This window comes from Giraffa tippelskirchi, chromosome 10 (genome assembly GCF_054371585.1).
Source record: "Giraffa tippelskirchi isolate mGirTip1 chromosome 10, T2T-mGirTip1v1.2.pri, whole genome shotgun sequence".
Classification (NCBI taxonomy): domain Eukaryota; kingdom Metazoa; phylum Chordata; class Mammalia; order Artiodactyla; family Giraffidae; genus Giraffa; species Giraffa tippelskirchi.
In genome coordinates this window covers 20500886-20528529 of record NC_137284.1, presented here as the reverse complement: position 1 = coordinate 20528529, position 27644 = coordinate 20500886, and the positions used below count along the sequence as shown (strand labels likewise).

Below are 27644 nucleotides of genomic sequence, written 5' to 3'. Positions count from 1 at the left end.
GGCATTGTGTTTGTGGTTCAGTGCATGATCTTTGTTTGTTTCCCAGCCTAAGCCCCCATTATAAGGATATAATGAGGCACAGAGAAGTTATGTAACTTGTTCAGTGCCACATAGCTAGTCAATGATTGAGCTGAATTTGAATCCAGGTTAGCTGGACTCCCAAGTCCCTGGTCTTTTCCTTCTGATTAGAGTGTGGGAGGGGAAAAGAAAACAGAGGCGTTTTGCTTGAGACAGATCACTAAATTTCTAAGGCTCCAGGTCCTCGTCTTTAAAATGGAAATGACAGTGTACCTCTAGCCCAGGGCTTTGGTGAAATTAAGTGAGAAGACATTGAAAGCACTTGGCCTGGTGTCTGGAGCACTCTTAGTACTTGGGAATGGCTTGGTGCTTGTCAGTTTCTGGAGGTGGGATTCATCTTCGTTAGAAAGGAAAGGTAGCATTTGACTTGCTGGATCTGGAGGTATTCTGAACAGAGGCCATGGAGTGGCAAAGTCAGGGCAGGGAGGTCACAACCTGTCCCTTCAGCACTGGTCACCTTCTGGCGGGAGCCTGGGGATCTGAAGGTGTGGCCCCCGGACAGGAAGCTGAGAGGCAGGTGGCATGAGCTGCGCCAGCAGAAGGCAGAGACTCTGAGGAGTTTCTGCCCAGGAAGATGGTACCTCTCCTCCTCCTCCAGTCAGACCCGTGCTGTGTCTGGCGGCCCCTCCAAGTCCTCCCCAGCACTGGGCCTGCCCTAGCCAGTGCCCTGCCCCTGTGCCAGCCTCTGAGTGGGCCTGTCTGGGGGCAGATGGCAATGTGGGCATCTTGCCAGAGAGATGACTATGGCTGCTGCACACGGGGCTGGGACCATTTTCCTGGGACCTGTGGTGGGGAGAGGAGCCCGTGGGAGGAGGAGCAGGAGCCGGATGAGCAGGAATGGGATGAGGCACCAGACGGGCAGGAAAGCAGGAGTCCTCCCCCACATCCTAGTCCTCCCGTGGGAGCTGGAAAGGTGAGGCAGATGGTGGTTGCAGCGGGGACCAGTGGATCTGTCTGCCAGAGTTTGCTGAGGGCCTGCTGCCAGGTCCATCACAGCTCCTAGTACTTATGGACATCTCCTGTGATGTTGTTATTCAGTCCCTCAGTCGTGTCCAGCTCTTTGCAAGCCCATGGACTGCAGCACGCCAGGCTTCCCTGTCCTTCACTATCTCCCCGGAGTTTGTTCAAACTCAAGTCCATTGAGTTGATGATGCCATCCAACCATCTTATTCTCTGCCGCACCCTCTCTGATAGGAATTAACTATCTTATTTATTTATTTGGCTGTGCCCAGTCTTAGTTGTGGCATGTGGGATCTTTAGCTGTGGCATGCGAACTCTTAGCCGTGGCCTGTAGGATTGAACCCGGGGCCCCTGCGTTGGGAACGCAGAGTCTTAGCCACTGGACCACCAGGAAGTCCCTTAGTATCTCATTTAAAGGAAGATCGAAGTGAGACTGAGAGGTGAGATGTTCTCTGCGTTAATCCCCAGGGCCACCTCGATGACAGTTTACTGTCTCGTTTAAAAGAAGCTCAAGCAGAGGCTGAGAGGTAAGACAGCTGGCCCAGGGTCGCAGTCACAGAACCAGAAGTTAAGACTCAGCCTCTGTTGGTCTAATGAACTTTTCCCTGTTCTGCTGTGGCTTCAGACCAGGGGTCCCAGATGCTGCCAAAGCAGCTTTTTCTAGTCTTATTTTCCTGGTACCTAGTAAAGATGAGCTGTGATGGTGAGAGGCAGCTCTGAGAAGGAATGAGAGATCCTGGTAGAGGACCTGGAGGGCTGAACCTGTCCCCTGTCCCCACCCCTGCACCCCCCACCCCCATCCTCAGGCTGATCCCCGGAGAGCATGTGACTCTGCATCGCTCCCCTCCCCCACCCACCCATGATTGCTGTCTTCTCCCCCAGCTGTTCTGCTTCCTCTTGCTCTCTGCTGTTTCCCCTTTACGGGGCAGACTGATGAGCACTTCCTTGGCTTTGGGTGAGGCAGTCTGCCCCAGGGACTGCCAGCTAATCTAGAAGGCAGCAAGGGTTTGGTCTGTATGGATGGCCAAGTCCTTATGTCTTCCAGTCCGGCAGTACCACCTGAGCACTGAAGTTGACATTGAGCAGTTCCCGAGTGACACCAAACTGGGGCCAGACACCAAGGGTGGAGTCGGTGAAGCCCACAACCCCCACCCCCTATCTCATTGTCTTCGAGTTGGTGTGTAGGGTAGAGGCGAGGTGGACAGCTTTGCTGCTCCCGTTTCGGCCTCTGGCTCATGCCTCACCCCCTGGACCCTTCATGCTGGGGAGAAGGCATAGAGGTGGGTGAGCCAGGGGCCAGGCCTCCAGAGACTCCCCAGAGGAGGGCCCTCATCCTGATGCCCTGGCAGGACCACAGCCCTGCCGCCATCAGTGCATTGCGCTGGTGCTGTTTGCACAGCCTCTCTGCAGAAGAGAGACCAGCTTCCTGCCCATTGCCCACTTCTCCCAAACCCTGCCGGCTCTCACACGCTCCCAGAGGTTTCCCAGGTACCCACACGACACCTCATGCTATAGCTGAAAGCCGGATCTTTTCATTCTGGCTGAACACTCGGGGTTCCCCTGCTTAGGTTCCTTCTCAAAACAAAGCAGTCTAGCAATCTAGCCTATAGTTTCCACTCTCCTAAAAAAGATGATGATGTACTCGTTCCTTCTAGAAAGTCCTGGGCTGCTTGTGCTACTAGCCAATGACTTCCTTCTCTGGAAAGACCTTGGGACCGAGCCCAGAGTCCCCTCGATCGCTCTGAGCAAGTGCCTGAGTCCCAGCTGGAGGAAAGGGCAGCACGTGGAGGATCTGTTGGTCAGGCTGTGCTCAGCTCCAGGAGGGCTTTGTTCCTCAGAGACTGTCACGGACCTGGCCTGTCACGTATGGCCTGTCTCCATCCCCTCCTATCAGTGGAAAGCCCAGCTCGGGGGCTCTGCCCTGTGCGGTCTGTTCCAGCCTGGCCTTTCCCTACCAGGCTGTGTCCCAGTGGTAGTGGAGGACTTGGCAGGAAGCGCAGTGATGGCATCGTCACCATTGCCCTGGTTCTTACCATCCCCAGTCCTCTCTCCCTTTCAGATCTACTGAGTCCCAGAACTGGCACATCCAAGGACAGGCCACCAAGTTCATTTCCTCAGGGCAAGTGCCAAGGTCACCAGCAGCCACAGCCAGCCCAGTGTCTCACGTGGCAAACCCAAATGGCCCTATACATCTGCTAGCTGCCCCAGGCTCCATTGAAGGGCTGGGCTGAGGCGGGAAGTGATAGGAGTGGGTCAATGAGGGAGCTTAAGTCCCCCTTGACCTGGAGCCTGAAATGGGAATGGGAACCATCCACAATGCAGTTGCAAAGCCAGGAGGGGGATACAAGGACCGGGGGATGACCTGGTAGACGCTGGACGAAAGGGACCTCCCGCCACTGTCTCCTAAGGTCCCTCTCCTGGGCTCTTTCTTATTTTCTATTGTTGCGCTGGTGGTGGTAGCAGGTCCTTGGGGTTTTGTATGTTATCGGTCACTGCTTTGGCAGACATTGTTCTTTGTCCCTACCTCAGAAGCATTTCTAGTGCAAAGTCTTAACGAGGTCCATAAAGCTATTAGCGTGCTCATTTGAGAGAGTAAGTTGGACTGTCAGCTAATAGTTAAGAGATAGCCAGTCCACCTCTCTATCTGACTTGGTTACTCAGTAACCAGTGCTGGGCAAGGGGAGGTGAGACTCTCGGAAGTGACGTTTCTCACTAACACAGACTTGGAGGGTCCTGGGGTAGGCACCCCGCCTGGAACAGTCTGTGGGCCTTACTGTGCAGGTTCCAGGGTCCCTGGCTGGCTTGTCCAGCCTGCCCAGCCCCTGGGCTGCCTTCCCTCCCCTCTGCAGCCGCCCTGGGGCCAGCTGGGTAAGGCCAGGCTCTGTGTATGTTTTCCCCCTGCCCCCTTTTCTGGGGCCCCTTGGTTCTGAAAGAAGGGCTCGTGAGAGCAGAAGTGAAACTTGCGGCTTCCACAGGCATCAGGAGCCCGTCAGTTATCTTCCAGTGAGCTACTGTGAGGTCGCTGGCCTCAGCCCAGCCCTTCACTCCACCCATGTCCCCAGTCCCCTTTGAACTATGGCACCTTGGCCTTTTTCTTGAAGAGATGTCAAAGTGGAATGGAGAGCAAACTGGACCAAGGAGAGGCCCAGCTCCAAGTACGCTCTGCCCAGCTAGCCGGGCCCCTCTGGGCTCCTCCTGCCATCGTGCTGGGGTCCAGGCAAGGAGTCCCAGAGGAGGCCAATGCCCAGCCTGGCATCACACAGCACTCTGAGGATCTTCTGCCCCACAGCCTCCCTCCCTCTGACTCTCCTGCTCTCTTGGCTGTCAGGTTTTCTACGGAGGGATGAGGGTCAGAGCTGGGAGAAAGGTCAGCCAGGCCTCTGGGCAGGGCTGGAATCTGGCCGATCAGCATGTCTATGGACCTCTGCTAAGCCTCCCCATCTACTCCCAAGGGAGCGCAAGGGCGGGCCCAGCAGACCAGCCTGTGCTCTGTCCCCTTGCAGGCTCCCCCGTGGGCACTAGTAGCCTCGGGCGTCTTTATGTTCCTCCAGCCCAGGTCTGCATACTGGGCCGGTGGGGAGGAATGGACTAGCCAGCCTCCAGACCCCTACCTTACAGGTACATCCAGGGCCTGGAGCCCCCACTACTCAGAGCAGCTTAGTGCCCACCCCACCCCCTCCCCGCTCACCTCCCTTAACAGAGCAGCACAAGCTGCCTCCGCCCACTCCAGTTTTCCTTCCTCAAAACCTGAAATCATCGTAGCTGTCATTTTTAAGTGTGGACTTTGTGTCAGAAACCTGTAAGAGGTATGTATGCATCATCTCATCAACCTATCAACAGCCTGTGAGAGAGGTGATAAACTCTACTTCCAGATGACACACAGGTGTAAGGAATGAAAGCAGGTTTCACCTGATTCCTGAGTCCAGGGCACCACCAAGGGTCTCCCCGGGGGTGGCTGTGTACCTGGGGAGTGGCTGGCAGGATGGACGAGGCAGAGGAAGCCGGCCCTGGCTTCTGCGAGGAGGCCCGTCTGGAGTTTTCCCAAGTCATCAGCAGGGCAGAGCCCTGGGTCCCCACCTGGCTGGTGCCCAGAACTCTGTGACCTAGAAAATCCCATCCCTCTTCAGTGACGTCCCGTCACCCCAAGAGACAATCCAATCTCGCCCAAGGCCCTCCGTGACCCGTCCCTTTCCTCCTTCCCAGCGCCCTCACCTGCCGTGCTTGGCTCAGCCCCACCTTCCAGACACCCTGAACTACACCCTGAACTACACAGAGTTCCCCAAACAGGTAGTGATATTCACGCCTCCACGCTTCTGCACACGTACTTCCCCTCTCCCTGGCCCTGCTCCCGCCCCAGCCCTGGTGGACCTGGCCGCCTCCTGCTAGTTTGTGAAGACTCTGCTGAGACCTCACCTCCAGGATTCTTTCTTTCTTTTTTTTAAAAAATTTTATTGGAGTATAGCTGCTTTACAATGTTGTATCAGTTTCTGCTGTATGACGAAGTGTATCAGCTACATATATATATATATCCTCTCTTTTTTGGCATTTCCTTTCCATTTAGGTCACCATAGAGCACTGAGTAGATTCCCCTGTGCTGTACACTAGGTTCTCTTTAGTTATCTATTTTATACTTTGGGCTTCCCAGGTAGTACTGGTGGTAAAGAACCCACTTGCCAGTGCAGGAGATGCAAGAGACCTGGGTTTGATCCCTGTGTCCGGAAGATCCCCTGGGGGAGGGCATGGCAACCCACTCCAGTATTCTTGCCTGGAGAATCCCCATGGACAGAGGAGCCTGGCGGGCTACAGTGCATAGGGTCACAAAAGAGTTGAACACGAGTGATGCGAATTAGCACACCCATCGATAGTGTATACACATCAATCCCAATCTCCCGATTCATCCCACCCTCCGCTTTATCCATACGTTTGCTCTCTAAGTCTGTGTCTCTTGCAAATACCCTTTTTCTAGGTTCTACATATACAGGTTAATATACGATGTTTGTTTTTCTCTTTCTGACTTCCTTTACCCTGTATGCCAGTCTCAGGTCCATTCACCGATTCCTCTCCTGACCCTGCCCCACCCCAGCCGGTCTCGGTGTCTCTGCTCCGGAGTCACGCAGGGCTGGCCGCCCTCTCTTGTAGTACTGTCTCACTGGTCCTGTTGTCCCCCTGCTGCCCCGGGAGCCCCGCCGGGCAGAGGTCTCTCTTACGGTTTCCCCAGGTCCCTAGCTCAGGGCCGGGCACTTGGTGGGATGCGTGTAGGGGTGGGGCAGTCCTGGCTCCATCTCAGGGAGACCAAGATGTCAGCAGCGGGGCCCGGATGTGCTTGCTGTTCTGTCACAGCTTCTCCCACCCGAGGGAGAGGACTCCAGGTGGGGGCAGATAAGGAAGAGCATCAGGGGCCACAGGCTGGAGAAAGTCCAGGGCGGTGCTCTGAGGTGCCTCCCAGGTGGGCGGGTGCTGGCCCCTGGGGCCGAAGCCGTGTGGTGGGGAGCGGAGGCGGGTAGGGGTGGGGAGGCGAAGGGTGGCTGCCTGCGGGGCTGTGCCTTTTGACCCCTCACTGACTCCAACCGGCTCCTGAGGGCTCAGCATGGCTGAGGAGCACCCTGGGCCTCACGGCCAGGCCTGTCAAGGGAGGACGTTCAGTGCCGGGGCCTCAGTGGGGCCCACGGGATCTTTGAGGCCCAGCGGGCGTGCTCACTCAGTCTTGTCTGACTCTTTATGACTCTATGGACTGTACCTGCCAGGCTCCTCTGTCCATGGGATTTCCCAGGCAAGAATACTGGAGCAGGTTGCCGTTTGCTTCCCTAGGGTGTCTTCCCAACCCGGGGATCAAACGTACATCTCCTGAGTCTCCGGCATTGTCAGGCAGATTCTTTACCATGGCACCATCTGGGAAGCCAAGGAGATCTGATTTGTCAGCAGGGTCATTGCATCCATGTAGCAGCAAAAAGAGACTTGGCTGAGCTCAGAGGTGGAAGTCTTAAGGGGAGCAGAGCAGTGGTTGGTGCTGTTCTCCATGTACATCTGATGAGGAAATCAGAGGCCAAAAGTTAAAGAAGTTGCATTTGGTTACACAATTAATTAGAGGCTTCCCAGGTGGCTCAGTGGTAAAGAATCCACCTGCCAGTACAAGAGACCCAGGAGACATGGGTTCGATCCCTGGGTTGGGAAGATCCCCTGGAGCAGGAAATGGCAACCCACTCCAGTATTCTTGCCTGGAAAATTCCATGGACAGAGGAGTCATGGGGTTGCAAAGAGTTGGACACGACTGAGCGCACACTCACACACACACACACAATCTTCAAAACTGGAAGCTTTTTTCCAGACAGGACACTGGTGACTGTTAATCTGCAGGGCTGTGGTTTTCTTCCATCCTTTGGTTTTTGAAGAAGCCCAGCTGGGCACAGTCTCCAAATCCTTCCCTGCTTACCCCCACCCACTGCCAGATTCTGAAAGTTCCTGATCCGGGAGTCATGAACCATTTACCAGTTGGAAAACATTGCTGCCGCCAAGCTTGTCTGTGTGGGTCACCGTGACAGTCCCTGGGAATAACCCCAGATTCCCTGGAGGATCCCTTGTGACTCCCTGCCCCCATGCTCCCTCAGGAAGTAGGAGCCAGACAGACTAGGCAGTAGAGGAGCCTGAAAGCCAGGCTAAAGAGTTGGAGCTTCATTCTTTTCTCCCCCCAAACTTAGAGCTTTTTATTTTGTACGGAGCCTTGTACTTAATGGAATGGAGAGCCACTGAGAAATGTTCAGCCTGGTGATGGCAGGGTACATGTACTTTCATTCTCTTCAGAAGATGAGGCAGTGGAGAGATGGAGTCAGACCAGGCATCCAGGGACAAAGTGAGAAGGGGTCTGGCAGCCCTGATTTCAGCCTCTGATGTAACACCCTTCATTTCACAAACCCAAGCCTTCATGACATGCTTGAGGGGAAGTGATTTGGGGTTTGGAGGCAGATTGCTAGAAAGGGCAGACCAAACTTCCAGTGTCCTGGCTCTTTGATTCGAGGAGCCCAGGGGTAGAAAGGGTTTCCAGGCGCCCCTCCCCTTCTTCTCCACCTTCTTCAAGGGATCTTTAAGAAACCAAGGCTCTGGCCTTTCTCCTGGGCTGGAGTCCACGCTGAGCTCTCTTTTCCATGTACTTCCTGGCTCCTGGATGCTGAGTCGGCTCAGCTGATGCTCTACTGGGGAAGCAGTGACTCAGAAGGACATGGGGCCCCTCCCCCAGATCCTCAGGAAAAGGGGGAGAGTGGAGCGGGCAGTGGAAACTTCGATGGTGCCTGGCTGACCTGTTCTTTCCACCCCAGATCAGTGCATGGGATGAGAAGCGGGGGTGGGAGAGGGCTGTGTGATGCATGAGCCACAATGGAAAGAGTGACCCTTCTGTCTGGAGGAATGGACTAGAATGGAGCCAGGCAGGGGACCTGGATCCTGTCAACCAGCTTTTCCTCTGCTGCCACATTCTCCTCTATGTTTTGGATTCTGCTCCTACTGGGCTGTAGCAGGTGCTATTTCTGCAGTGTTCTAGGCTTCTTTGGTGGCTCAAATGGTAAAAAATCTGCCTGCAATGCAAGGGACCTGAGTTCGGTCCCTGGGTGGGGAAGATCCCCTGGTGAAGGGAATGGCTGCCCATTCCAGTATTCATACCTGGAGAATCTCACAGACAGAAGAGCCTAGTGGGCTACGGTCCATGGGGTGGCAAAGAGTCAGACAAGACTGAGCAACCAACTAGGCTTACGAGGAGTAGTTGACCTCACTTTAAAGATAGACCCCTTCTGGAAGCTTGGAATCAACATGTGCACACTGATATATTTAAAATGGATGATGTATATGTATGGCTCAGTCCCTTCGCTGTTCGCCTGAAACTATCACAACATCGTTCATCAGCTCTACCGCAATACAAAACAGAAAGTTTTTTAAAAAAAAGAGACACTTGGCATGCATCATCCTCCTACCGGCTTCCACCATTTCCGGTATTTAAACACAGTTCTGTCTCCCTGCGCCCCCATCTCTCTCCACATACACACAGAGGCACCCTGATCTTAGGGAGGACAAGGAGAAGTAGAGGCGATGGGCAGTGGCAAGAGCCAGAGAGGGCACTTTGGTGTCGTCTAGGACGCCGCTACTGGCCCAGCTCTGTTGGGAGGCCTCTGCCCTCGGGACCAGGAACTCTGAGCACTCTGGGCTCTGGACACCTGTCCCTCCCCTCCCCTTGGCCTCTGCCCCGAGCAGCTTGTGTCTGGAGGGGAGCGTTGGCGGTGCTGCCAGAACGGGCACAGGTGGACTGCTTCCTGGACACAGTGGAGACGGTAGGCCTGGACTCCCTGCTAACCCAGATGCCCACCTTCCCCTGCAGGTACCGAGCCTTCATCCTGCTCATCACCTTCTTAATCTACACCTGCTATCACATGTCCAGGAAGCCCATCAGTGTCGTCAAGGTGAGTCTGGCCTGGGGGTAAGGAAGAATGCAGGACTGCTGGCCCCAGCAGAAATACGGAAATACTTGAGTAGAACAGCCCGGAGCTCAGTGAAACACCGTCCTTGTCCCTTATCTTGGTCACCAAGTCTGTCTCTTCCTCCCTGGCTGACTCCCACTTTTAGCAGTTCTTTTTCCCAGGAGAGTTTCCTGGGTTTCTTCACCAAGAGAGCAGCGTCGGGGAACTGGGGGTGGAACCAGAGAGCAGGAACCTTGGGTCCCCTGGGTGCTGCTCATAGGCACCCCTTGCCCTTCACCGAGGCTCTGCCGCAGCCCCTTGTCCCCAGAGCCAGTACCTGCCAGATCGGGTGTCAGAGGAAAATGCAGGGAGTCCAGTGGGGAGGGGCAGTGGGCTGGTGTGAGGGGGAAGAAGGTCACTGGCTCCCTTGTGGGCTGGGTTGACTCTGGGGCCACCAGCTAACCCCTGACCTGCACACCCATTGCCTCTCCAGAGCCGTCTGCACCACAATTGCTCAGAGGTGATCCAGCCCCTCAACAGCACCCACAGTCTCAACGACACCACGTGGTGCAACTGGGCCCCCTTTGGTAAGAGCGGGGCGAGCCACCCCTCCCCACGCCCTGCTTCCCATCCAGGCCCAAAAAGGGCTTCTTGCAGGGGGTATCCAGACAGCCAGCTTTCTGTCTCCCTCGTCTGCCTTCAGATAAGAGCAACTACAAGGAGTTACTGGGGGCCGTGGACAACGCCTTCCTCGTGGCCTATGCCATCGGCATGTTTATCAGGTAAGAGGCAGAGCCTGTGTTGTCCTGTAGGATGGTTCAGAGCTGCTGTCTCCTCTGGACCAACCTGGGGCAGCGGGGTCAAAGAGAGAAAGTTGATGGAAATGAGCAAGCCTTCAACACATCCCATCAGCCCATACCTGGCGTGTTGCCACTATCACCCAGCCTGCTCCTTCACCTGGCTGACTCCCTCTTTTAGTAACTCTCCTGCAAAGGTCTTCCTGGATCTTCTTTTGAGATGGAAGTGTCAGCGGTGTGGCTGGAATATAGTCTGTCCTGGACAGGGGTCCTTCGAGGATAACCTGAGAGCTGAAAGCCCAGCACGGCTTTTATGTAGCAAGCAAAATGTTTGTTCCCAGGAGTCCAGGATGACTGAGGCTGGGTACCACCTCTAGAGAGCTCACAGCCTAATGGAGTGACCGATACTTCAGCAGCTATGTTATAAAGCAGTGTGGTGGCTCTGAGACAGAGGTGGCTACATACAGAGCTCCGAGGAGTCACTTAGTCTGAACTAGGATTGGAGAAGAGGGATCAGGAAAGGCTTCTTGGAGGAGATGACATTTGGACTGATGAAGAGAAATTAGACTGGACTCATTTGAAAAGACCCTGATGCTGGGAAGGATTGAAGGCAGGAGGAAAAGGGGATGACAGAGGATGAGATGGTTGCATGATATCACCGACTCAATGGACATGAGTTTGAGTAAACTCCAGGAGTTGGTGATGGAGAGGGAGGCCTGGCATGTTGCAGTCCATGGGGTCGCAGAGAGTCGGACACAAGTGAGCGACTGAACTGAACTGAATAGAGACAGAGTCTTCCCCAGTGGCTCAGTGGGTAAAGAATCTGCCTGCAAGACAAGAGACACAGGAGACTCAGGTTTGATCCCTGGGTGGGGCAGATCTTCTCGAAGAGGAAATGGCAACCCTCTTCCATATTCTTATCTAAAAAATTCCTTGGACAGAGGAGCCTGGCGGGCCACAGTCCACAGGGTGGCAGAAAGTTAGACACGACTGAGCACACTCGCACAATGGAGGCATGGCTTGGTGAAATAAGGCAGGTGTAATTTAAAGCAGCATGACTGCACAGACGGCAGGGGGTGGACTGGGGGACTCATAACAGGTTTACCAACATGTAAAATGCAGGAGATGGGGCTGAAGAACGAGGTCATTGTGTACTAGGCTGTGGGCACAGGAGAGCCACTGAGTGGGTGGCTCAGTGGGTGTCATGTTCAGATTTACATGTCAGACAGATACCGAGAGGCTGATGGAGGTAGACTCGAGGGAGAGAAGGGCTGATCAGTTTCTTTGATAACTCAGGCGGTAAAGAATCTGCAGGCAATGCAGGAGACACAGGAGATGCGAGTTCAATCCCTGGGTTGGGAAGATCCCCTGGAGAAGTGAAGGGCAACCCACTCTAGTATTCTTGCCTGGAGAATCCCATGGACAGAGGAGCCCAACTGGCTATAGTCCATGGGGTCACAAAGAGCTGGACACGACTGAGTGACTAACACTTCACTTCAGGGCTGACTAGCAGGTCACACTAAGGAACAGATTTGATAGTAGCCCAGCTGCGCTTGGAGGAAAGCTTGAGTTAGAACAGTATTATTAATAATAGAGATGGAGAGAAATGACGTGCTGGAGAGAAATAAGAGGAACAGCGGGCAGGTCTTGGAGGTCGCTTATGGAGGGTGAGCTTCAGGGACAGGAGACTGAGGTAGCTCGTTTCTGGCTCAAGTGGCCAAACGTGGGGGTGCCGTCCAGTCCACTGAGGGGCGCAGACACGGGTCAGGGTCTGGGAGAGAGGCAGAGGAGTCCAGTCTTTGGAGTTATTGATTGGCAGCTGTTTGGGAGGCACTGCCGTCAGGATGTCCAGAAGGATGTGGATATGATCCTGGGAGAGAGTTCAGGGCTGTAGACACACAGTTGGGCTGTGTCCGTGTACATAGGTAGCAGGTAAAACCATAAAGGTGATGCAAGAGAAAATGCATGAGATGGACTGGTCGGCCAAGGGGGAAGAAGAGGGTCACAGGGATGTCACAGAGGCCGCATTGCCAGGCATGTCATGAGGTGCGTGGTCAAATAAAGCAGAGGAGCCTAGTGGCAACACAGAGGCCCCTGGTGGTCACCTTGGGGATGTTTCAGTAGCTGTGGGTGGGGCCCCGGGGAAGATAGGAGGCGGAGGGCAGGGGTGCGAGGTAGGGGAGATTAACCATGGATCCTTCTCTCTCTACAGTGGCATTTTTGGGGAGCGGCTCCCCCTCCGATACTACCTCACAGCCGGAATGCTGCTCAGCGGCCTTTTCACCTCGCTCTTTGGCCTGGGGTATTTCTGGAACATCCACGTGCTCTGGTACTTTGTGCTGGTGCAGGTACGAGCCTCCTCCGTCTTGCACTCGGGCCTCTGTTCCTGCATGGAAAGATCGTAGAGGCTGCGAGTCCTTCCCAGCCGCCCTAGATCACGGCAGATCCCACCCCAGGCTCCTTTATCACAGTGCAGGGTCCCCTGCCCACAGCCACGGTGGCCTCGCCAGCTCAGGGAGTCTGTGCTGAACATCAGCCTGAGGTCCCTCAAGGCACCTGTGAGGCCTGATTTCTGCCATGGGGACCCGGGGTCAGAGGGGCATCAGCTGGTGGGTGTGTGCACGCGTGTGAAGGAAGGGGGGCGCATAGCACGGGCTCTGGAGGGCCCCCGCTATCCCAGAGGCTGCACCGCTCAGTCCAGGGCCCTCTGTCCCCCTACTTGCCCTGCAGATCTTCAACGGACTTGTGCAGACCACGGGCTGGCCCGCCGTGGTGAGCTGCGTGGGCAACTGGTTCGGGAAGGGCAAGTGAGTGTGACCAGGGAGGAGGGCAGGCATTGCCCAGGGGTGCTGGGCTGGTGTGGGGGCGGGAGGTCCCTTGTGGCCTCTGATACGATTTCAGGATCAAAGATTAGAAACAAGCCTCTGTCCTGCTGACTTTCACAGGCTGGGATACAAACGTTCTAGTGACTAAAAGCAGCGATTTTTTTCATTGCTGAGGTTTTAATCCTTAAAACCTGCCATCTTCGTTATGCCTTTTCCTCATAATAGATGAATTTCCATTTTGCATGAAGACAAAAATGAAGCCTATAAAACTCTGTGTGTGTGTGTGTGTATATATATATATAATACACATACCCATATATTTTTTATGCATATATGTATATGTTTTATATATTTATTTATTTTTTCCTTGAAATGGCTTTTGTGCAAAAAAAAAAAAAAGTTTCTTTCGGGCAGAGTTTCTCAACCCTGGCACTGTTAACATTGTGGGCTACATTTGGGGCTGTGTAATTCTTTGTTGGGGGGCCGTCCTGCGCATTGTAGCATGTTCAACAGCCTCTACCTGCTAGACACCACCAGCACACTCTGGGCTGGATCACCAGAACTCTCCAGACAGTGTCCATGTCCCCTGGGGGCAGTCACCCTTAGCTGAGGCCTTCAGAGTCACAGCTTCAGGGCAAGAGAAGAAAGGGCTGGGCTTCGGCCTGGGACGGAGGGGAGGCAGGGCTTGCTCAGGGAGCTGGCTGGGAAGCAGGACACCCCAGGCCTGGCTGTCACTCACTCGATGCCAGCCAGCCCTGCCCCTCCTCCCTGACTGGGGTCTTTGGGCCTGGAGGCTGCAGGAAGCCAGCTTTTCGCACTTGGCCGGGGCAGTCTCCATGAGTCCCGGGCTTCTATTCTTACCTTTCCTGCTCTTGCCTCCCTGCCTCCCTCCAGGCGGGGGCTCATCATGGGCATCTGGAACTCCCACACATCTGTGGGCAACATCCTGGGCTCCCTGCTGGCTGGTGTGTGGGTGGATCAGCAGTGGGGCCTGTCCTTCGTGGTGCCCGGCGTCATCACTGCCATCATGGGCCTCATCACCTTCTTCTTCCTCATCGAATGTGAGTGGACCCCTCTCCCTGCCTCCCCACAGGGCGGGAGCAGAGCCTCCCAGTTAGGTTCCGGGAGAAGGAGGCTGGTCCCGTGGGGGTCACAGGATTGGAGGCCCAGACATGTGACTCAGGATGGACAACCTCTCTGAGCCTCAATTTCTCACGTGGGACACCTGCTTTCCTGGGCTGTGTAGAGTGTCTGTGAGACGTATGTCAGGATGCCCGGCAAAGGCTGGCTCCTCTGAGCCTGAGGCTGGAGAAATGGGTCGGACGGCACCCTTTCCCTGCTTGCTGCTTTTTTTCTGGCTCCCTGACAGATGGCCCCTGGAGTCATGGCCATGGTCACTTGTAAGCAAGAAAACAAAAGTCCACGAGGCTCCTGTGGTTAGCAGACCCAGGCCTCAAAGGTGGTCTCTGGAGCCCTGGCTCCCTCGTGCTGGAAAGTCCACGGGCCCCCTTGGGGGTGTGGGGGTCACATGCCGTGCAGGGGGAGGGCCTGGTCTGCTGGCAAGCTTCTTAGAAGGTTTTTCTTTCAGACCCAGAAGACGTGGACTGCTCCCCGCCTCAGCACCACGTGAGTGTGGCCCCCAGCCCCGCTTCACTGGGGGCTGGACCCAGAGAGGCCTGGGGAGTTGAGGAGGGGCCTGTGTGCCCAAAGTTGGGCCCGTGGGTGGCTCCCTGGCAGGTGGTGAGTCCGGTCCAGAAGGGGGGCGCAAAGCTCATGCAGCTCGTCTCACATGGGTTGTCCCCCCAGCTGGTGGGGGTGGTATGTGGATGTGACCCCAGTAAGGGCTCTTCTCTGCTCAGGGTAATCCGGAAGAGAGCCAAGACCACCCCGAGGATCCAGCGAACGGACCCCACTGTAACAAAGAGCACAGCCTGGAGTCAGCTGTCACCTGCTCCAAGGAAGCAAGCGCTCAGCCTACCGCCATCAGCTTCTTCGGGGCCCTGCGCATCCCGGTGAGTCGTCTGTGGACCGGAAGGAAGAGAGAGACTCTTTAGATTTTTCTGTTGGGTCTCAGGAGTTGGGGACACTCAGGGTGATCCACGGTTTGCGGAGTTTCTTTACCTGCAGTGCCTAGGGAGGGGGCCCTCTTGGGGAGGATAATGTGGCCGGACATTACACTGGCATTCAGGCAGCAGGCACATTGCTATACCTGAAACTGGAGGTGTTCTAGAGGCTGCTCCACGTGGTGGGCGCTGGAAAGTGCTGGCACAGGGCTCAGTGGCCGCAGGCCCCAAGCTGTCCTGCCCACCTTCCCAACCTGCCCTCTGCTGTGCTCCCAGGGCGTGGTCGAGTTCTCCTTGTGTCTGCTCTTCGCCAAGCTGGTCAGTTACACATTCCTCTACTGGCTGCCCCTGTACATTTCCAATGTGGGTGAGTACATGGGGAAGAAGAGGGGAGAGAGGAAGGGGGGGCCTCCAAGGAAGAAACCCACCACATGATGCTTATGACTCCACAAATAGGCAAGATTTCTGCTGAACCTCTCCTAGTGCAGAAGGAAATTTTTTTCTTTAATGGGAAGCTAAATTTTGCAGAAACCCTCCTAGTCCCCGATTCCAGCCACTTTTCCTCCCTTGGCACTCAGTCGGGGTTCAGAACTCAAATCCTCTCTAACTTCTACTCTGGCCTCAAGTGTAGGCGAAACCCGACTCCAGGCCCATTGGCTTATAGATGGGTGGGATTGGAGGGTCCTGGAGGAATGGTCTGCCTTCTGAATGCCTCTAGGAGTCTCTCAAGCCTCCCCCAGCCCAAGGAAGAGGGCCTGGCGAGCTGCCCCTGCTGCTGGTAGCCTGGTGCGAAACACCAATCTCTGCCAAGATACTTGGGTCACTGATGCCCAGTGCCCAGGTCTGCTGGGCTGCCCGCCTTGTGGACTTCCTGTCCCCTGCCTCTGTCCCTGCCCAAGGATGGACAGATGAGGAGAGGTCACTTCTGCGGTTAGAAAAGGATGTTTATGTCCTCCTGTCCCAGGTCTCTGGTTGTCCCCAGGTGGGGCTGCTCTGCCCCCAGAGCCCAGAACTCCAGAGCCCCGCCAGGGTCAAGGACCTCTCAGCAGGGCCACCAGGCTCCCTCCAGGGCCCTGGGGGGACAAGCTGCTGTCCACATGGTACACTTGGGTCACAGGATGCCGTTTGGATGAGTCAGGGCCAAATCTCAAGCTGTAACCTGCCCCCTCCTGCCCTCACCCTGTCTCCATCTGAGGGGCCTCCCCCAAAGACAGGGCTAGAGCCCAGGGCGGCCCTGCAGACACTGATTCTTTGTTCTGTGGCCTTGATGCTGGCTACAGAGCATGAGTCAACCTTGAGGGCTGGGCTGCCAGTCACGCTGCTGGGCGTCCCTCTTTCTAATCCCAGGGCAAGGTCAGAGGTCTGAGGTGCCCATTTTCCCTGTGAGCCACCTTCCTGGTGCTGTTTATCAGCAGGGACCTCAGAAGGAGGTGACAAGCTCCTGTGGGGGCGTGCTGCTCCGTCAGGGGCGAGCAGGCATGTGGCTGGACTGGCTGAGGCTCAGACAGCGACGGGGTGCCCCCTGGTGGGACAGGGTCCTTGGGGGCCAGATCCCAGTGCTCTCGGAGGTCAAGGCCATCCGACAGGGGAAGAAGGCAGTACAGGCCTGGGGGCCAGAAAGGGCGTCCCATCCCAAACTGCTGCACTCACCTGTGACCTTGGCCAGTCACTCCCCCCCGGCCCCCCACTCCCTCCTCTGAAGAAGCGAGCAGTGATCCCAGATCTGGTGTCTGCCGGGACGCTTCAGCAGTGGCCCTCCACAATGTCTGCCCTGAGTCCCCAGGTCTGAGCACGTGCTTCGTTTTCCACAGTTCACTTCACTGCCAAGGAGGCTGGGGACCTGTCCACGCTCTTCGATGTTGGTGGCATCATAGGTAAGGCCACGCCCTGCTGTGCCTCTCAGCTGCATCCACCTCTTCTCTTGTCGAGTTGCAGAGAGAAGGGACAGGTTCCAGCGGGACATGACCTAGGCAGGTGGCCTCAGAAGGAAAACGTGGCATCCTGCCCAGGTGGCCCTCCTGTGAGCCATGGGTACAGGGATAGTTGCAGAGGAAGACACTCTGCTGGCCCGGGGTGCCCCGGTCAGGCTCGTGCTGGGTGGACTGCTGGGGCAGTGCTCGGGGTCCCCGGTGCCTGGGGCGGCAGTGTGCACGTTGTGTTCCAGGTGGCATCTTGGCGGGGCTCGTCTCTGACTACATCAATGGCAGGGCCACCACCTGCTGTGTCATGCTGATCTTGGCTGCCCCTATGGTGCGTAGAACCTCAAGGTCGAGGGCCGGGAACTGTGTGCACTTCCAGGCATCACACACACACACCCGTCTCTTTGCGTGTGTGCAGCCCTGTGCACGGTCAGGGGAGGAGAAGCCAGGATCAGCACAGGGAAAGGGATCCAGACTGAGAATTTTGGAAAAGGACTAAAGGCTTTTTGACCTCAGTGAGAGTGGGGGAAGTTTAGGAGCTCCTAAACTTCCTGACCAAGAAAAGAATAAGTGGCTGAGGTTCGATAGGAGAGGAGACTTCTGGGGCGAAGGGAAACGATGGATTACTGCACGTTAGATCCTGCCTCCCTGGGACACTTGAGGACCAAGAGGCCAGGGTATGAAAGGGAAGAGGGGAAAGGGGGCTTTTGGGGTTTCCAGCTTTTTTCTGGGCTCCAGGCTAATGGAGGCAGCCTGTGGGGAAGCCAGCTTATGACCCTGCCTCCCTGCTTCTCCTCTCTCAGATGTTCCTGTACAACCACATTGGCCAGAGAGGAATCGGCATCTCCATAGGTGGGGAGCGGGCGCTGCCCTGGGGACCACATGAGGCTGGCTTGGGGGCACGGTGGGCGGCCTGGGGAAGTGGAGGTTCTCGGACTGGAGCCTGGGGGATTCACCCGCTTTGGCATGGGGGATGATGGTGACCTCTCCTCTCTAACTGGCTGTCTCCGTCACCACCTCAGTCATGCTTCTTATCTGTGGAGCCCTGGTCAACGGCCCTTATGCGCTCATCACCACCGCTGTCTCAGCTGACCTGGTAAGCAGGGCCACCTCGGGGACTGGTCAGGGCCTTCTGTCTCCAGGCTCATCTTCCCCACATCTTTGCCCTTCCCCCAGCATGCAGAGACGAGATCCTCAATGTCCTTCAGAATCTGCCGTGGGTCCCCATTTCTTCCCAACTCCAAGCCCTCATTGCTCCCTTTCCCAGAGCCAGCCCCTTTCCCAGTCCCGGTCCTGCTCTGGGCGCTGCCTCTTAGTTCAGCCCCCACCCCCACCCCAACTCTGCTGTCTCTCTCCAGGGGACGCACAAGAGCCTGAAGGGCAATGCCAAGGCGCTGTCCACTGTCACGGCCATCATCGACGGCACTGGATCCATAGGTCTGTAACTTTCACCCTGGGCTCTCCCAACAGATCCCTGAGCCTGGTCTTGGGCAGAGTTTCAGGATGGAGGGCAGGGCCCCTGCTCTGGGCCCTTCTCTGACACAGTGCTCCGCACAGGGGCGGCTCTGGGGCCTCTGTTGGCCGGGCTCATTTCCCCCACGGGCTGGAACAACGTCTTCTACATGCTCATCGCTGCCGATGTCCTGGCCTGCTTGGTAAAAGTTGGGGGGCACACAGATGGGTAGGGGGAGGGGTCCCATCCTGCAGGCCTAGAACCTGGGGATCTGAAGTGTCAGGATGATGAGGACCACTTCCTTTGTGCGAATCACTCTGCCTCCCATGGGTGACCCCCTGTGGAATGGCACTGTGAACAGCCAGCCCAGCAGTCACCTAGCACTGGGGACTGGCCACGTGCTACGTGCTCATGTCTCCCTCCCCTCCTCCCCCCAGCTTCTTTGCCGGCTGGTGTACAAGGAGATCCTGGCCTGGAAGTCATCCCTGGGCAAAGACAGAGGGTAAGTCCCGCGGAGGGAGCGCTGGAGCCCTGTCCACTGCCTCCCTCCTCCTGGAAGTGAAATCCGTCGCTCAGGGACTCTGCACAGAGTCTGAGCCCCGCTCCAGCCCAGACCTCAGGGACGCGGCCCGCGGACCGTGAACGTGCTCCGTGAGCCCCAGCCCGCCCCCAGCTCCACTAACCTGTCGTCTGTTGTCCCATGTGTCTCCATAGCTCTAATGTGGCCCTAACCCACGCGTGATAGTCTTTTCCTCAAGTCCCATGACTTTTGTGAGTATTTCCTTCAAGTCTGTGACTACTGTTCTCTTAAGAGTGCATGCAAAGCCTCTCTCTCCTCCAGAGTGATTTTTCTGATTTTCTTGACTTTTTTGACTTTCGCTTTTTCTTTGGGGGCCAATTCCAAAGATTTGGACTCTGGGCGGAATATGGTGCTTGGGAAGTATTTCCTCAGAGGCTGGAGCCGCTGGGAAGGTTGGCAGCCTCTCCTTACGGAAAGTGACAGGGTTTGGGATGGACCCCCACAGGACAGAGGAGGTAGCGTCTGGGGAAATAGTTTTCCCTCTGAACTCGGACACTGCACTGTCTGCACCTCCCAGAGTTCAGAAACCGAGGGTGTCTGGCCCGTCTGCCTGGGATGTGCAGAAAAAAGCAAGTGCCAAGCGAAGCCTCTGGAACAAAACCCCAAGCTGCCTGTCGGTCTGCCTGTCGGTCTGCCTGTTGCTCAGCGGTGGTGGGTGCGGAAGCGGCTCAGGCAGGCTCACGGCTGAGGCTGGGCGCTAGAGGCTGGGCCGTGCAGCTGGTGCGGAGGCTGGGAATGTTCTCTTGCGGCCTTTCTGGCTCTCCTTAGGAAGCTCTTGCTCATGAGAAGTGGCCCGAGTGATGGACCCAGTCTGGATGGTAAATGTGAGGAAGAACCCTCTGGGGGCTTGGGAACCAGCGCCATATCTGGGGAGGCACTTCCCTTTAAGGAAGGCGTCATCCCGGCTCAGGGAGAGCAACCCGCAGGGCAGGAGGGGTTAGTGGGGTCTCTGTCCTGCCCTGCCCTGGATGGAGAGCAGAGGATGGCACCTCAAGACAAGTTCTGCTTCCACCTGCTGCCCCCCGCCCCCCAGGCCAGGCTTCGGGGACCTGAGGAGGAGAGGGAGTGAGGCAGGAGAGGAGGAGAATGATGCATAGTGAGCGTCTAATCTGGGCGTTGACTTGAGTCTGTCTAGCTGTACTGGCATCCCTCTCAGCAGCCCTGAGAGGTAGCTGTTCTCACTTAGAGGCAAGAGAATGGAGGCTCGGAGCTCACAGGACTCACATCAGGTCTTTAGCTCATCCCAGCAGAGCCCGCCTTGGGACCTGGGTATGCAGGTTTGCTTCCATCTGCATCATCAGCGGGTCTTTCTCTGAGGAAGACCTGTGTCAGGGGCGCGGAGGCACCTGCTTGGGCACAGAGCTGGGGCTCGGCACCAGGAACCCTGGACAATCCTGCCTTCTCTGCTCGCCTGCTCTGTCAAACCCTGGCACCTTCTCTGAATGTCCGCGTCCTTGTGTGTCCAATGGGGGTGCTCATTCCTAAATACCTGATTGGATTGGTCTCAGGCAGAGACACGCTGGGATAAAATGTGACCTGGCTTTGCAAAGCCGTCAGACGTGGTACAGACACTGTAAAGTTTTTTGAAACATGATTCTGGCTTGGTGTTCCCTGCTGAAGAGGTGACGGGAAGCCCTAATGACAATGAACGGGATGAAAAGCAATTATTGGGTTGGCCAAAAAGTTCATTTGGGTTTTTCCGTATGATGTTATCAGTTCAGTTCAGTCACTCAGTCGTGTCCGACTCTTTGCGACCCCACGGACTGCAGCACGCCAAGCTTCCCTGTCCATCACCAACTCCCGGAGTTTGCTCCAGCTCATGTCCATTGAGTCGGTGATGCCATCCAATCATCTCATCCTCTGTTGTCCCCTCCTCCTCCTGCCTTCAATCTTTCCCAGCATCAGGGTCATTTCCAATGAGTCAGTTCTTTGCATCAGGTGGCCAAAGTATTGGAGCTTCAGCATCAGTCCTTCCAATGAATATTCAGGACTGATTTCCTTTAGGATTATTGACCAGTTTGATCTCCTTCATATGATGTTATGGGGAAACCTAAACGAACTTTTTGGCCAGGCCAGTATTAAGGGACCCAGTATTAAGGCAAGGGGACTTGCCTTCCCTGTTCCCACGGTTGGGGCGGGAGCCAACACTTGTTAACCAGCGTCTCACCTTCTCTTCCACTGCCTCTGTCCTCCTCATGCAGGTATAGAGAAATGTGAGGCCCCTGATGAGAGCAGAAACACAGAGGGACCTTGCTGGGTCCCAAAGTGCCCCCCCACACAGATGGCTGAGGCAAAAAGCCCCTTGACCCAGCACCAGCCAGCCCAGCCCACGAGGCTTCCAAGGGCTAGGAGATGCTCCACGGGAAGGGACCGCCAAGCTCGAGGACATAGAAGACTCAAGGGCCTTGTTGGAGAATGGAGGGAACGCAGAGTGCCCACCACACTGAGAAGGCATCTTGAGACCAAAACAAAACGCTCAGGAAGCTCCGCGCGATCAGTGGATCAGTTTATTACAGGGTCACTTACCAGGATGGGGTAGGGTGGACAGCAATCGGGGAGCACCCCCACGCTGCCCAGGGGCCATGGGGACAATTCTATGGCTATCCTGGGGGACGGGGAGGCAGGACATGCATTCCTAAGTGAAAATGTATGAACGCGTAACCAGTCTTGTGGGTGCTGGGAACACGTCAGAGGTTTCCATCATTGTTTGGGGACTAACAGAGCATAGAGGCTACCTGGTCCTAATGGTTATTAAACATTATCTATTAACTTCCACAGCCCTTGATAACAGGGCAATGATTCAGCATACCGCACAGTCCTGAGTAGGCCCAGCGGCAGGAGAGGAGAGACTGGGAGGACCCCTGATGGCATCAGTTCCGCTGACAGTGATCCAGGCCTGAACTCTGGAGACTGAAAGCCAGAGGGATTGGGGCTGAGGGCTGTCAGCATTTTGGTACAAGGAGGGGGTCTGCTCAGACTCTTTCTTGTTCAGATTCCAAGATGGATAGCTGAGGTTCAGTGAGGCCAAGGCCTGGAAAGAGTGTGTCTCTCCTTCTCATGTTAAACTTGAACCTCTGTAATCAGCCTCTACTTGAAAGTGTATTTCAGGATCACCAGACCTCTCTTTGTCCCTTATGTCCACAAGCCTTTCTCCATGTGTTTCCCCACGTTGGCACCCCTGCTTCTACCCTCCATTTGATCCTGTTTCTAACTCCTGACCCATTTTGATTAAAACACTGTTGCTGTATCCTCCAGGGCGGGACCAGGGAGAGGCAGGATGGGGTTGGGGGGGTGTCAATCCCAGGTATGGCCAGCCCCTGACTGTGAGGGCTCCTTGCCTCGCTCTTGTCCCAGCCCTCTGTGTCCCCAGGGCAGATGGCTTATCAGGGCAGTGCTGTGGGGGAAGTGTGTAGGGCAGTGGTGGGGGAGGGGCCATGACCCAAAGTCCCAGTATGTTATTAAATATTTTGATAATGAAATGCCAGTGGTTACTGAGTGTTCACTGATGGCCACCCTGAACCCTTGGATCTGCCAGGCAAGCTCTTGGCATCTCTGTCTGCCCTCTGACACTGCCCATTAGCCCCTGTGCTGATGTCTGGTGCCAGCTGCTCTTGTGCTCATTGAGGCTCACATGGGCTGTTGGAACAGCAACCCAGGACCTCGGGGTGGTGTGCTGGGTGCTCACAACTGGGGTGCTCATGGCAGGCGTGCTTAGAAGAAGCAGTTCAGTGAGTTCAGTTGCGCAGTCATGTCCGACTCTTTGCAACCGCGTGGACTGGAGCACACCAGGCTTCCCTGTCCATCACTAACTCCCAGAGCTTACTCAAACTCATGTCCATTGAGCCAGTGATGCCATCCAACTATCTCATCCTCTGTCATCCCCTTCTCTTCCCACCTTCAATCTTTTCCAGCATCAGTGTCTTTTCCAATGAGTCAGTTCTTCACATCAGTTGGTCATAGTATTGTAACTTCAACTTCAGCATCAGTCCCTCCATTGAATATTCAGGACTGATTTCCTTTAGGATGGACTGGTTTGATCTCCTTGCAGTCCAAGGGACTCTCAAGAGTCTTCTCCAACACCACAGGTCAAAAGCATCAATTCTTTGGCACTCAGTTTTCTTTATGGTCCAACTCTCACATCCATACATGATTACTGGAAAAACCATAGCTTTGACTAGATGGACCTTTGTCGGCAAAGTAATGTCTCTGCTTTTTAATATGCTGTCTAGGTTTCTCCAATACTTTGGCCACCTGATGCGAAGAGTAGACTCATTGGAAAATACCCTAATGCTGGGAAGGATTGGGGGTGGGAGGAGAAGGGGACGACAGAGGATGAGATGGTTGGATGGCATCACCGACTCGATGAACGTGGGTTTGGGTAAACTCCGGGAGTTGGTGATGGACAAGGAGTCCTGGCGTGCTGCAATTCATGGGGTCGCAAAGAGTCGGACATGACTGAGCGACTGAACTGAACTGAACTAGGTTTCTCACAGCTCTTCTTCCAAGGAGTAAGCGTCTTTTAATTTCATGACTGCAGTCACCGCCTGCAGTGATTTTGGACCCCAAGAAAATAAAGTCTCTCACTGTTTCCATATCTATTTGCCATGAAGTAATGGGACTGGATGCCATGATCTTAGTTTTTTGAATGTTAAGTTTCAAGCCATTTTTTTCACTCTCCTCTTTCACTTTCATCAAGAGGCTCTTTAATTCCTCTTTGCTTTCTGCCATAAGGGTGGTGTCATATGCATATCTGAGATTATTGATACTTCTCCCAACAATCTTGATTCCAGCTTGTGCTTCATCCAGCCTGGCATTTCGCATGATGTGCTCTGCAAGTAAGTTAAAAAAGCAGGGTGACAATATACAGCCTTCCTGTACTTCTTTCCCCACCAGTGAGAATACTGATGACCCAAGGGTATGCCTGGAGGCTAGTTCATTCTTTGGATACAAATCCCTCCACACTGAGACAGGTTGTACACACACCAGTAGTGACAAATAGTAAGTCTCAAACTACTAAGACTCACTCTGGCTTGAAAAGCAGGAGTCAGTTGAGATGCCTTTTCTTGGGGACGGTCTTGCTCCCTCAAGACCATCCCTAAGAAAAAGAAATGCAACAAAGCAAAATGGCTGTCTGAGGAGGCCTTACAAATAGCTGTGAAAAGAAGGGAAGCAAAAAGCAAAGGAGAAAAGGAAAGATATACCCATTTGAATGCAGTGTTCCAAAGAATAGCAAGGAAAGATAAGAAAGCCTTCCTCAGTGATCAGTGCAAAGAAATAGAGGAAAACAATAGAATGGGAAAGACTAGAGATCTCTTCAAGAAAACTAGAGATACTAAGGGAATATTTCATGCAAAGATGGGCTCAATAAAGGACAGAAATGGTATGGACCTAACAGAAGCAGAAGATGTTAAGAAGAGGTGGCAAGAATACACAGAAGAACTGTATAAAAAAGATCTTCATGACTCAGATAATCACGATGGTGTGATCACTCACCTAGACCCAGACATCCTGGAATGTGAAGTCAAGTGGGCCTTAGGAAGCATCACTACAAACAAAGCTAGTGGAGGTGATGGAATTCAAGTTGAACTATTTCAAATCCTGAAAGATGATGCTGTGAAAGTGCTGCACTCAGTATGCCAGCAAATTTGGAAAACTCAGCAGTGGCCACAGGACTGGAAAAGGTCAGTTTTCATTCCAATCCCTAAGAAAGGCAATGCCAAAGAATGCTCAAACTACCGCACAATTGCACTCATCTCACATGCTAGTAAAATAATGCTCAAAGTTCTCCAAGCCAGGCTTCAACAGTACGTGAACTGTGAACTTCCAGATGGTCAAGCTGGTTTTAGAAAAGGCAGAGGAACCAGAGATCAAATTGCCAACATCTGCTAGATCATCGAAAAAACAAAGAGTTTCAGAAAAACATCTACTTCTGCTTTATTGACTATGCCAAAGCCTTTGACTGTGTAGATCACAATAAACTGTGGAAAATTCTGAAACAGATGGGAATACCAGACCACCCGACCTGCCTCTTGAGATACCTGTATGCAGGTCAGGAAGCAACAGTTAGAACTGGACATGGAACAACAGACTGGTTCCAGATAGGAAAAGGAGTACGTCAAGGCTGTATATTGTCACCCTGCTTATTTAACTTACATGCAGAGTACATCATGAGAAACACTGGGCTGGAAGAAGCACAAGCTGGAATCAAGATTGCTGGGAAAAATATCAATAACCACAGATATGCAGATGATACCACCCTTATGGCAGAAAGTGAAGAAGAACTAAAGAGCCTCTTGATGAATGTGAAAGAGGAGAGTTGAAAAGTTGGCTTAAAGCTCAACATTCAGAAAAATAAGATCATGGCATCCGGTCCCATCACTTCATGGCAAATAGATGGAGAAACAGTGGAAACGGTGGCTGACTTTATTTTTTTGGGCTCCAAAAATCACTGCAGATGGTGATTACAGCCATGAAACAAAAAGACGCTTACTCCTTGGAAGGAAAGTTATGACCAACCTAGACAGCATATTAAAAAGCAGAGACATTACTTTTCCAACAAAGGTCCGTCTAGTCAAGGCTATGGTTTTTCCAGTAGTCGTGTATGGATGTGAGAGTAGGACTATAAAGAAAGCTGAGTGCCGAAGAACTGATGCTTTTGAACTGTGGTGTTGGAGAAGACTCTTGAGAGTCCCTAGGACTTCAAGGAGATCCAACCAGTCCATCTTAAAGGAGATCAGTCCTGGGTGTTGATTGGAAGGACTGATGTTGAAGCTGAAACTCCAATACTTTGGCTACCTGATGTGAAGAGCTGACTCATTTGAAAAGACCCTGATGCTGGGAAAGATTGAAGGCAGGAGAAGGGGACAACAGAGGATGAGATGGTTTGACGGCATTACTGACTCAATGGACATGAGTTTGGGTAAACTCCGGGAGTTGGTGATGGACAGGGAGGCCTAGTGTGCTGCAGTCCATGGGGTCACAAAGAGTAACTCGGAGACGACTGAGCGACTGAACTAAACTGAACTGAGTTGAGATGTCTTGATCCTCAGGCCCCCAGGGCGGAGCTGCAATTCAGGTTCTAGAAGGCATCTTTAAACACGAGGTTTAGGAACTTCCCTGGTGGCCCAGTGGTTAAGAACCCACCTTGCAGTGCTGCATGGAATCTGCAAGTTCGATTCCTGATCAGGGGACTAGGATCCCACATACAATGGAGCAACTAAGCCCTGTGTTGGAGCCCTGTGTGCCACAAGTAGAGAGTCGGTGTGCAGCAATGAAAATCTGATGTGGCACAACTAAGACCCAACACAGCCAAATAATAAAAAATAAAAATAAATAAACCGGCTTCCCCATCACTGTCTTTAAAAAAAAAACCACACACACAACAAAGCAGCAGCACTCAGGGAAGCCACTAGATGGCGCCTTCACTCCATGGTAGCCAGTGGCCAGCGCTCCCTTTAGGTTTCCAGAGGCTCCCTCATCTGCTTGCTTTTCCTCCAGAGGTCTCCTCTTTTCCAGCCTCACTGCTAAGGGCTTTGAACCTTCTCCTTATTAGAAAACTAATAACGTCACCTCCTTCAGAGGATCCCTGTGAGTGAAGGAGACAAGTTAGTGTTAAACACATGCCCTGCTCTCAGGGGATGAGACAGGAATAGGGAAATGTTTAAACAATGCAAGAAAAAAACACCAGGGTGGGTGACTCAAGGCTTTGCCAACCACCTATCCAGCCCTGAAGGGGTGGGGCCGGTGAGGGTGACCCCCGTGGCAGAGGACGAACAAATGTGCCCGTCCAGAAGGAAGAATGAACAGATCGGAAGTTAAAATGAACACGCATGAAGCCCCTAAGATGTGAGCACAGGGACTGGAAAACACACAGGACGCTCATTCGGGCCGTCATCGGCTCAGTGTGGTGCTGTGGAGATGCTAAGGGCGTGTGGGTGCTCGGGGCCAGACTCAGAAATGAGGGCTAGGGTGAAGGTGGGAGTTTGGGGCCCCCTCACCTTGAGATCTGCCCTGGCACACCTGGCTCCCTGGCCCAGGGTCCTTGCTCCCCCACAGCCCTGGGCACTGGTTGTCTGTCCCTGGAGGCCTGGGACCTACCTGGCTCCTCTCTGGGCCTCCGCACTCACTTGGGGCTAATGTGGGAGCATCACGTTAATTAGTTATTCATTTAATTTAACTTCACATTTGGTCTCAATTAAGCTTAAAGTGTTCTTCCTTATAGATGTTACAATAGCACTTGTAATTAAAAAGCAGTAACTCTTCGCATTCCTCCTTCGGAGATCCATGGGGAGGCTGGGCTAATGAGGGGGAGTGGGGATAAGGCCAAGAAAAGGAAAGCTGCTCTCGTGGACTTCCATGCTCTGAGGGGGCCCACCAAGAGTGAGGTCGGGGAAGGAATGGACACGTTGTGGGGTTGGTGGGCACCCTGAGAACTGGAGAGTGGACCTGGACCTAAGGGGCAGGCCTCGGCTATGCCGGCGTGGGGTATAAGGAGAATGGGGGAGGAATGGTAGAAGCAGGTGGTCCTTAGG

The 27644-nt window shown here is 54.2% G+C and overlaps 1 protein-coding gene across 3 annotated transcripts in view; it reads left to right on the top strand.

The window, feature by feature from the left end:
* The window catches only part of SLC37A2 (solute carrier family 37 member 2), a 56916-nt gene extending 34324 nt beyond the window's left edge, over positions 1-22592 (top strand). For 2 of the 3 annotated variants that reach the window (XM_081535097.1, XM_081535096.1), the window contains exons 2-18: positions 9398-9479; positions 9970-10063; positions 10180-10258; positions 12486-12621; positions 13004-13080; positions 13993-14159; positions 14687-14724; positions 14958-15110; positions 15438-15528; positions 16973-17035; positions 17326-17411; positions 17884-17932; positions 18103-18176; positions 18439-18517; positions 18638-18735; positions 18971-19035; positions 21315-22592. In XM_081535097.1, the coding sequence (XP_081391223.1) occupies positions 9450-9479; positions 9970-10063; positions 10180-10258; positions 12486-12621; positions 13004-13080; positions 13993-14159; positions 14687-14724; positions 14958-15110; positions 15438-15528; positions 16973-17035; positions 17326-17411; positions 17884-17932; positions 18103-18176; positions 18439-18517; positions 18638-18735; positions 18971-19035; positions 21315-21330 (1395 nt within the window). In that variant the 5' untranslated portion in view covers positions 9398-9449 and the 3' untranslated portion in view covers positions 21331-22592. Of the gene's footprint in view, positions 1-9397; positions 9480-9969; positions 10064-10179; positions 10259-12485; positions 12622-13003; positions 13081-13992; positions 14160-14686; positions 14725-14957; positions 15111-15437; positions 15529-16972; positions 17036-17325; positions 17412-17883; positions 17933-18102; positions 18177-18438; positions 18518-18637; positions 18736-18970; positions 19036-19247; positions 19305-21314 lie in introns of all 3 variants that reach the window. The other variant, XM_081535095.1, reaches the window with a different exon arrangement.
* Positions 22593-27644: the final 5052 nt, after the last annotated feature.